The 9,549-nt window shown below is 57.2% G+C and overlaps 1 protein-coding gene across 2 annotated transcripts; it reads right to left on the bottom strand.

The window, feature by feature from the left end:
- Positions 1-176: 176 nt before the first annotated feature.
- Positions 177-8,400, bottom strand: UQCR11 (ubiquinol-cytochrome c reductase, complex III subunit XI). Of its 2 annotated transcripts, none has more exons than XM_068156364.1 (3): positions 8,293-8,400; positions 6,520-6,654; positions 177-336 (listed from the first exon to the last, which is right to left on the bottom strand). In XM_068156364.1, the coding sequence occupies exons 1-2, from the start codon at positions 8,340-8,342 to the stop codon at positions 6,534-6,536; spliced, it is 171 nt and encodes a 56-aa protein (XP_068012465.1). In that variant the 5' UTR covers positions 8,343-8,400; the 3' UTR covers positions 177-336; positions 6,520-6,533. The 2 variants fall into 2 exon arrangements, with proteins under 2 accessions (XP_068012465.1, XP_068012464.1); XM_068156363.1 differs by lacking the exon at positions 177-336 and adding an exon at positions 1,356-1,623 and having other exon boundaries at positions 8,293-8,399.
- Positions 8,401-9,549: the final 1,149 nt, after the last annotated feature.

The raw sequence follows: 9,549 nt of genomic DNA, 5'->3' as shown, positions 1-9,549 counted from the left end.
TACTCAGAAAGCAGCAGGAGGAGGGACGTGAGAGACACTTCCTGTGTGAGAGGAAACTTCTAATGCCCATGGTGTGAGGTGCCCAGTGCCAGGAGCAGAGAGAAGTCCCATGAGGCAGGGGTGCCTGCTGCACCTGCTCTCTGCAGGAAGGGTTTTGTCTTTAGGATACACAGTGCTGAGGATTTTGCCTTTAATTCAATCCATAGGGAGCATCCCATGCCCTGAAGCCTCCATCTCTCTGGGGATGGGTTTGTTGGGTTGGCTTTAAGGTTGGCACCTTCTGGGCTCACTCTTCCAAAGCCTCTTGCTCTGCTGTTGCTGTTGTTTCCTGTGATCCTGAACACACAGAGCAGGGAAGTTCTCATCAAACCACATTCTTCTCACAAAGGCACTTTTGGTTTTGCTGACTCAGATCCCAACCCAAGTGCCAAACTCACACCATTCTACCCCAAATCTGGCACTGAGATGCAGCTTCTTGGCTGAAGATGCAGTGTAAGGGAGCCCAAGGCCTGCAGTGATGTGGTTTGCTCTCCTTCAGCCCTGGGAGCAGAACTGTGTGGGGCTAAGATCCCGGTGGGTCCTGACCCTGCATCCTGATGGTGACCTGCTGGATCCCACCAGAGCCCTGCCCTCTGCCTCAGACCATCAGTGCCCCTCAGCCAGGGATGGAGGCCCTCTCCTTGACACCAACCCTTTGACTGTTTCCTCCTCCAGTGAGTAAAATCAAAGCCATGAGGAGAGAAGCTTTCACTGCAGGAGGTGGTGCAGGACACCCCCTCACGTTGGGATGCTGGGGGTAAAGATGTGGAGTGACTGGAAGTGAGCCCAGAGGAGTGCAGTGAACAGCTGTGCACAGAGGGACTCATGTGAGCCTCAGTGTGAGTCACTGTGAGGGACTCATCCCTGAACCATTGCAGCTCAGGTTGCCTGGGGCTCTGAGAAACCTGCTCTAGCTGCAGATCTCCCTGCTGGCTGCACTGGAGGACCTTTGAAGGTCCCTTCCAACCCAAACCATTCTGAGTCTATGAAACATGGAGTCTGTGGTACCATGAGACTCTGCCATGCTGCCTGCAAGTTAACTGCACACAGGAGCCCAGAGCTGCTGCTGGTCCAGGGATGATCAGCTTCCAACCAACACACCACCAAGAACAGCTCCAGAACTGGAGAGTGATGAACAACAACTCCCCAGGGACAAAGCAAAGGCTCCCCAAGGCTGCCCAGCACACCAGGCCCTGGTTGATGTCTGAGGAACCAGCACAAGAGGAGGCAAATGTGCAGGAGCCCCTCCTTAGGGCACAGCCCAGCTCCAAAGCAGGAGTTTGGTCTGAAGAAGGTAACACAACTCCCCCCCAAAATATCATTCACTTGCTTTATTTTGCACATCAGGCTTATAAATTCCTCCCTTCAGGAGAAGATCTGCTGTGAAAGTGATCAGAGGAGGGGGCAGCAGGCAGGCTGACTGATGGAAGCTATTGTTCACAACCAAGTGGCCACAACTGCTCATGGGAGAAGGAGGGAAGCCAGAACCAGCTGCAGGGTCTGGAGTGGGCATTTCAAGGTCACCTCAAAGCAGGGTCCCAGTGGATGGAGGGCTCCAAACCACTCTATACAGCAATACAATTCCTACAACAAACACAAAGCAGACATTAAATGGAGCTGCCTGCAAGAGGCCACAGCAGCCAACACCACAGGCAGGCTTCAAGAGCCTCCAGTGCCCAGGGCAGGAGCTTCTGCTGGGCCCCCTGACAGCACCCACAAGCCAGCACAGAAGCAGCTTCCTTCTCTGTTCCTCTTTCCAGGTGATCCAAGCACAATGACACAGCAGAGCTCCTGCTTCAAAATAGTGAGCACACACTGGGCTCTCAGCAATGGACCCATGCTCCTGCTACTGGCCAAGACCATTTGAAGTGAAGAAAACCCTTAGCAGGCCATTAGCATCAGGACAAGATGAAGCACCTGAAAGGGGCCTACAAGAAAGCCAGGAAGGGACTTTCTACAAGGGCTGGGAGTGACAGGACAAGGGACAATGGCTTTGAGCTGGGAGAGGGGAGAGTGAGAGTGGAGATGAGGAAGAAGTTAAGAGTGAGGAGGGGGAGAGCCTGGCACAGGTTGCCCAGGGAGGCTGTGGCTGCCCCATCCCTGGAGGTGTTCAAGGCCAGGCTGGATGAGGCCCTGAGCAGCCTGGGCTGGTGGGAGGTGTCCCTGCCCATGGCAGGGCCTTGGAGCTGGATGAGCTTTCAGGTCCCTTCCAACTCAAACCATCCTCTGAATCTAGGAAGTGGCCTTCAAGTTGCCCCAGGGGAGGTTTAGGTTGGCCATGAGGAACAGTTTCTTCCCCAGAAGGGTTGCCCAGGCCTGGCCCACTGTGGGAGTTTTAGGCTATGCCTTTAAAATGTTTCACAGCTCTTGAACAGAAAGTGGTCAGGTGGAAACCAATCACTACTGGGTGGGAAAAGGAGAACAAGGATCGTTCTAATCCATCCCATGGGAAAGATAACAGACTTCAGCTGGTGATGGAAACAACTTTTTTCTCTTCCCACTTCCTCAGGCTAGGAGATACAAACTTTGTGCTTCTGCTGGCTTCTGCTTGACCTTGGCTGCATTGTTTTGGCTCATTCTAACTTCTCTGTTCTGTCTCTTGTCCCTTTTATGTACAGGGAGGTAAGGGTGGGGGTGAGGGCAGGGAGGGAGAAGCTGTTAGCTTCCCCTGGTCTTTGGCCAGGGGGAGTCTTGTGCTGTTCCTCAATTGTAGATCCCTGCAACTGTTGTATCCTGTAGATTTTGTACAGAGTCATTGCATTCCATTGTAGGTTGCAGTTTAGTTTGTAGATGCAGCTTTCATTTGCTTCCAGCTGGGCTGGGCTGGCAAATTTAATGCTGGGGGTGGGGAAACTTTCAACCCACCACACCCAGGCTGCTCAGGGCACTGGTGGAGTCCCCAGCCCTGCAGGGGTTTCAAAGCTGTGGAGATGTGGTGCTGAGGGCCATGGCTTAGTGGTGCCCTGGCAGTGCTGGGGTGGTGGTGATGATGATGATGATCTGAAAGGTCTCTTCCAACCCAAACAGCTCTCTGCTTCTATGACTGAATTGCCCCTGCAGGACTTGAGAGCTCTTCCACTGCCTTGCCTCTAAGCATTTGCAGTCACTCAGGATGCTGCAGGGGCAGCTGACTGCATGCAAAGTGTCTTCCGCTCTCTGGTTGCAGGATGGATCCCTTCTGAAAGTGGGGATGGAGGGCACTGTGCCATTGCTTGAACTGCAACAAGTGGCCCTGGAAAGAGAGGCCTGGAGAGGTGCAGGCTCTGTGCTGACTCTTTGACCTCCAGACTTCATATCAAATGCTCTTGCTTGGAGGCAGGTCTCTTACTGCAGCAAGATTTCAGTGTTTAGGTCAGAAGTTTTGAGCTGTATTTAAGTTTCCTCAGGCCCTTTTCCCATCAGCATCCTTTGCTGCAAGGAAGAAGCTGCCTAACTCCCTCCCACCTGTGGCAAGGAAGTTGTGAAGTTCTGCTCCTGGCAGCAGCAGTCATTTGGGGGCCCACAGAAGGCATCACCTGACTGCTGCTCCAGCTTTGGGGCTGCTCAGGCTGAGGGAAGATTCAGCTCTCACAGGCAGTGAACAAAAGGGGGATGAAGTCTTGAGAATGCCAAATTGCCAACAAATGTGTGGTACATGGTTACCATAACCAGCTCTGAACATTCAGCTTCCCTTTGCTAAGTCACAAGGAACAGAAAGGAGCCTGAATCTGTCCACTCCTGAGCTTGCAGCCACCCTGCTTGGGAAGAGAAGGCAAGAGATCTCTTCAAAAGCTCCCAAGTTACCACAGAGAACTTGATTTCAGTCCTTAAAGCACCACAGCACACTGAAAAACCCACTGCTTGAGAAACAACCATCTGAGAGAGGTGTTCTCATCCATCTCTCATCCTCCTGGCACTCTGTGAACCCCCTTATTAGAAATGCCAACTGAAAAGAAGTTCCAAACAGCCCAGCTGAGCAGTTCTGGCTTGAAGCAAGGGGGGTGGTGGTGTCCTGGACAAGCAGGACACCAACACTGACCTTAGGAAGGCTTTTGACACTGTCTGTGATAACCTCCTTGAGAGCAAGCTCAGGAAGTGTGGGATAGAGGAACAGACAGTGAGAGGGATTAGGAACTGGCTGCACTGCTGGGGCCTGCTCTGTCTTGAAGCATTAGCAGAAGCAGCTCATTCAGAATGACCTCAGCAGCTCATTCAGAGTGTGTACCCTGACAGCTTTGCTCAGAGGATGTGCTGTGATAGCCTTGTAAAAGAACATGGCCTGCTGTCCTGATAAACAGCCTCTGGGAAAGCTGGCAGCAAGCAGACACTGGAACACAACAGGGGAGGTGAGCCTGGGACTGTGACTCCATCTGTGCAAGTGTCAACCACCAACCAGATCACAGAATCACAGAACCACCAAGGTTGGAAGAGACCTCAGAGATCATCAAGTCCAACCTGGCACCACAGACCTCAGGACTAGACCATGGCACCAAATGCCACATCCAATCCCCTCTTGAACACCTCCAGGGATGGGGACTCCACCACCTCCCCAGGCAGCACATTCCAATGGGCAATCACTCTCTCTGTATAGAACTTCTTCCTAACATCCAACCTAAACCTCCCCTGGCACAGCTTGAGACTGTGTCCTCTTGTTCTGGTGCTGCTTGCCTAGGAGAAGAGACCAACTTCTGCCTGTCTACAACTTCCCTTCAGGTAGTTGTAGAGGGCAATGAGGTCACCCCTGAGCCTCCTCTTCTCCAGGCTAAGCAACCCCAGCTCCCTCAGCCTCTCCTCACAGGGCTGTGCTCCAGACCCCTCCCCAGCCTTGTTGCCCTTCTCTGGACACCTTCAAGTCTCTCAATGTCCTTCTTCAACTGAGGAGCCCAGAACTGGACACAGGACTCAAGGTGTGGCCTAACCAGTGCTGAGCACAGGGCACAATGACCTCCCTGCTCCTGCTGGCCACACTGTTCCTGATGCAGGCCAGGATGCCACTGGCCTTCTTGGCCCCCTGGGCACACTGCTGGCTCATGTTCAGGCAGCTGTCAATCAGCACCCCCAGGTCCCTCTCTGCCTGGCAGCTCTCAGCCACTCCAAGCCCAGCCTGTAGCTCTGCATGTGGTTGTTGTGGCCAAAGTGCAGCCCCTGGCACTTGGGTTTGTTGAATGCCATCCTGTTGGACTCTGCCCATCTGTCCAGCCTGGCCAGGTCCCTCTGCAGAGCTCTGCTACTCTCTAACAGATCAACTCCTGCTCCCAGCTTGGTGTCAGCTGCAAATTTGCTGATTGATTAAAGTGGACAGCTCCTGAGGATGCAGGACAGGCTCTCACATGGCAGCACAGTGTGAGAGTACAATATGAAAGGGGAGCTGACAGTCAATGAAGTGGAATGATCTGTGCATCCCACTGGTGTCATTCCTGTTCCCCCACGGACTTAACAGGCCCAGGCACTGCACAAAGGCTTCAAAGAGTGGTGCCAAGCCCAGCTGGAGAGCTGTGACCAGTGGAGCCCCCCAGGCATCACTGCTGGGTCCAGTCCTGTTCAATATCTTCATCAATGACATGGATGGAGGGACAGACAGACAGAGTCTGCTCAGCAAGGCTGCTGATGATGCCAAACTGGGAGGCTTGGCTGAGACCTGAAGGCTGTGAGGCCATTCAGAGACTTGGACAGACTGAGAGCTGGGCAGAGAGGAACCTAATGAGGGTCAGCAAGGATGAGTGCAGAGTCCTGCAGCTGGGGAGGAAGAATAAACTGCAGCAGGACAGGCTGGGAGGGGATCTGCTGGGGAGCAGCCCCCAGGAGAAGGACCTGGGAGTGCTGGTGGGCAACAAGTTCTGCATGGGACAGCAGTCTGCCCTGGGGGCCAAGAAGGCTCCTGGGGGCACTAGGAAGAGTGTGGCCAGCAGGGCTAGGGAGGTTCTCCTCCCCCTCTACTCTGCCCTGGGGAGACCTCACCTGGAATACTGCATCCAGGTCTGGGCTCCCCAGTTCAGGAGGGACAGGGATCTGCTGGAGAGTCCAAAGGAGGGCTACAAGGATGAGGAAGGGACTGGAGCACTGCCTGGTGAGGAGAGGCTGAGAGCCCTGGGGCTGTTCAGTCTGGAGAGGAGAAGACACAGAGGGGATCTAATGTTTATCAATATCTGGGGCTGGGGGTCAGGAAGGAAGGGCCAGGCTCTGCTCAGCTGTGCCCTGTGAAAGGACAAGGGGCAATGGATGGAAACTCCAGCACAGGAGGTTCCATCTCAGCATGAGGAGAACTTTTTCCACTGTGAGGGTCCCAGAGCCCTGGAGCAGGCTGCCCAGAGAGGTTGTGCAGTCTCCTCTGGAGCCTTTGCAGCCCCATCTGGATGTGTTCCTGAGTGAGCTGTGCTGGGCTCTGTGGCCCTGCCCTGGCAGGGGGTTGGACTGGATGATCTCCAGAGGTCCCTTCCAAGCCCTATGACACATCAACTGTGCCATGAGGGCAAAGGCAGGAGGGGCACAAGCAGAACTCACCGTGGGAGGGAAGCTTACTCCTCGGTGTCATACTTGCCGCCGATGTAGGGAACATACTGAAGGACCAGCTTCCAGTCTGTGAACCACACCAGCCCAGTGACACCTACCCCACCCCAGGTGACCAGGGTGGGAGTCCTACAGGAGAGACACACACAAGCAGGTGAACAGCAGCAATGCTCCACTCTGCAAGGCCTGGCACATGCTCCTTGCTAAGCTACCCACGAAGGTCATTTCATACAACCAGCCAGGCTGGGAAGGACCTCAGAGATCATCCAACCTGGCACCTAACACCTCCTGGCAGCTAAACCATGGCTCCAAGGGCCACATCCTATCCTTTGTTGAACACCTCCAGGGATGGGGACTCCTCCACCTCCCTGGGCAGCACATTCCAAGGGCCAATTACTCTTTCTGTGCAGAACTTTCTCCTCACCTCCAGCCTAAACCTCCCCTGGCACAGCTTGAGACTGTGTCCTTGTGTTCTGGTGCTGGTTGCTAGAGAGAAGAGACCAACCCCCACCTGGCTACAACCTCCCTTCAGGGAGTTGTAGAGGGCAATGAGGTCTCCCCTGAGCCTCCTCTTCTCCAGGCTAAGCAACCCCAGCTGCCTCAGCCTCTCCTCACAGGGCTGTGCTCCAGACAAGAAGCTTGGCAGAAGCCTTGCACAAACCTCACATGCAGGGGGGGTCGGTCCCCGGGGTGGGCAGGGCACCTCGCAGCAAAAGGCTGACACACTTTTCTTTCACCAGGGAATCACCACGTTAGCAAAAGCCACACTTGCTTGTTGAACTGGGATGCTGGCCTGCAGAATTCTGCCTCACACAGCCCTGCCAAGCAGCTCCCGGGGGCGCTGCGGCAAGCGCTTGAGCTCTGAAAGGCTCTGAGGACAGCTCGGACAGCCCGGAGGTCAAATGCACCTCAGCAAACCACCACCAAGCAAAACAACCAACACAGCCCTCCCCCCCCGCCCCCCAGCCGCTCACAGGCACAGAATTGGGAGTGCTGCTGGGACTTGAGAGGCTGGAGGAGAGCTGGCCCTGAGTGCTGCCAGCCCTGCCCCAGCCCTGCCCCAGCATCGCTGAATCACAGAGCTGTCAAGGCTGGAAGGGACCTCAAGGCTCAGCCAGTTCCAGCCCCCTGCCATGGGCAGGGACACCTCACACCACAGCAGGTTGCTCACAGCCACCTCCAGCCTGGCTGCAAACACCTCCAGGCAGGAGGCTTCCACCACCTCCCTGGGCAGCCTGTGCCAGGCTCTCACCACCCTCCTGGCCAACAACTTCTTCCTCACAGCCAATCTGCATCTCCCCACTTCCAGTTCTGCTCCATCCCCCCCAGTCCTATCCCTCCCTGACACCCTCAAAACTCCCTCCCCAGCTTTCGTGCAGCCCCCTGCAGATCCTGCAAGGCCACAATGAGGTCTCCTTGGAGCCTTCTCCTCCCCAGCCTGCACAACCCCAACTCCCTCAGCCTGCCCTCACAGCAGAGCAGCTCCAGCCCTCTGCTCATCCCCAGCCCTGGCGCTGCTCCGCTCCCGCGGGGCCGGCCCAGCGGGGTCACGGATGAGACAGGGAGCACAGAGCGGGGGCAGAGTGCTGAGGAGAGCGGAAGGGCTGGGGAAGCCCTTTCGGCTCCGGCGGTGCCGGGGCCCGCGGTGAGGGGCGCGGAACAGGCCGCACGCTTCCCTGCGGACCCCGGGCAGCGGCCGCGGCCCGCCCCGCCCCCCCCAAAGCCAAGGCGAAGGATGCCGGTGGCCAGCCCCGGGCCGGGCCTCACCAGTTCTGGAGGAGCTGGACGTAGCGCGGCCCCAGCAGCTGGCTCAGCATGGCGCCGCCGCCCGCGCTCAAAGTCACCCCCGCCGCGCGCCGCCGCACCCAGGACCCCGCGGGCCGCGCGTGCGCGGGGACAGGGCTGCCCCCGGCGCTGCCTGACTCGCGGCGCTGCCTGTCCCCCGGCACTGCCTGATCCCCGGCGCTGCCTGTCCCCGGCGCTGCCTGACCCCCGGCGCTGCCTGTCCCCCGGCGCTGCCTGACCCCCGGCGCTGCCTGTCCCCCGGCGCTGCCTGACCCCCGGCGCTGCCTGACCCGCGGCGCTGCCTGTCCCCGGCGCTGCCTGACCCCCGGCGCTGCCTGTCCCCCGGCGCCGCCTGTCCCCCGGCGCTGCCTGACCCGCGGTGCTGCCTGACCCCCGGCGCTGCCTGTCCCCCGGCGCCGCCTGTCCCGCGGCACTGCCTGACCCGCGGTGCTGCCTGACCCGCGGCGCTGCCTGTCCCGCGGCGCTGCCTGACCCCCGGCGCTGCCTGACCCGCGGCGCCGCCTCGGCAGCGGCCCCGGATCGCTGCCGCGCACGGCCCCGAGGGGAAGGAGTGTTTTTCCTCCTCTCCTCCTTCAACCCAACCCAACAGAACCCAACCCAACTCAACGCAGCCCAACCCAACCCAGCCCAACCCAACCCAACCCAATACAACCCAACCTAACCCAACCCAACCCAACCCAATCCAACACAACCCAACCCAGTACAACCCAACCTAACCCAATTAAACCCAACTCAACCCAACTCAACCTAACCCAACCCAACCCAACCCAACCCAATCCAACCCAACCCAACAGAACCCAACCCAACTCAACCCAGTCCGACCTAACCCAACCCAACCCAACCCAGCCCAACCCAACCCAACCCAACCCAACCTAACCCAGCCCAACCCAACCCAACCCAATACAACCCAACCTAACCCAACCCAACCCAACCCAACCCAACCCAGTACAACCCAACCTAACCCAATTAAACCCAACCCAACCCAACTCAACCTAACCCAACCCAACCCAATCCAATCCAATCCAATCCAATCCAATCCAATCCAATCCAATCCAACCCAACCCAACAGAACCCAACCCAACCCAAGTGAACCCAACCTAACACAACCCAACCCAACCTAACCCAACCCAATCCAACACAACCCAACCCAACCCAACTCAACCCAACAGAACACAACCCAACCCAACCCAACCCAACCCAACTCAATCCAACACAAGC

The sequence above is a fragment of the Melanerpes formicivorus genome, unplaced genomic scaffold (assembly GCF_026170545.1).
Source record: "Melanerpes formicivorus ecotype bairdi unplaced genomic scaffold, bMelFor1.0.p_v2 SCAF_34, whole genome shotgun sequence".
NCBI lineage: Eukaryota > Metazoa > Chordata > Aves > Piciformes > Picidae > Melanerpes > Melanerpes formicivorus.
This window is presented reverse-complemented; position numbering and strand designations above follow the sequence as displayed.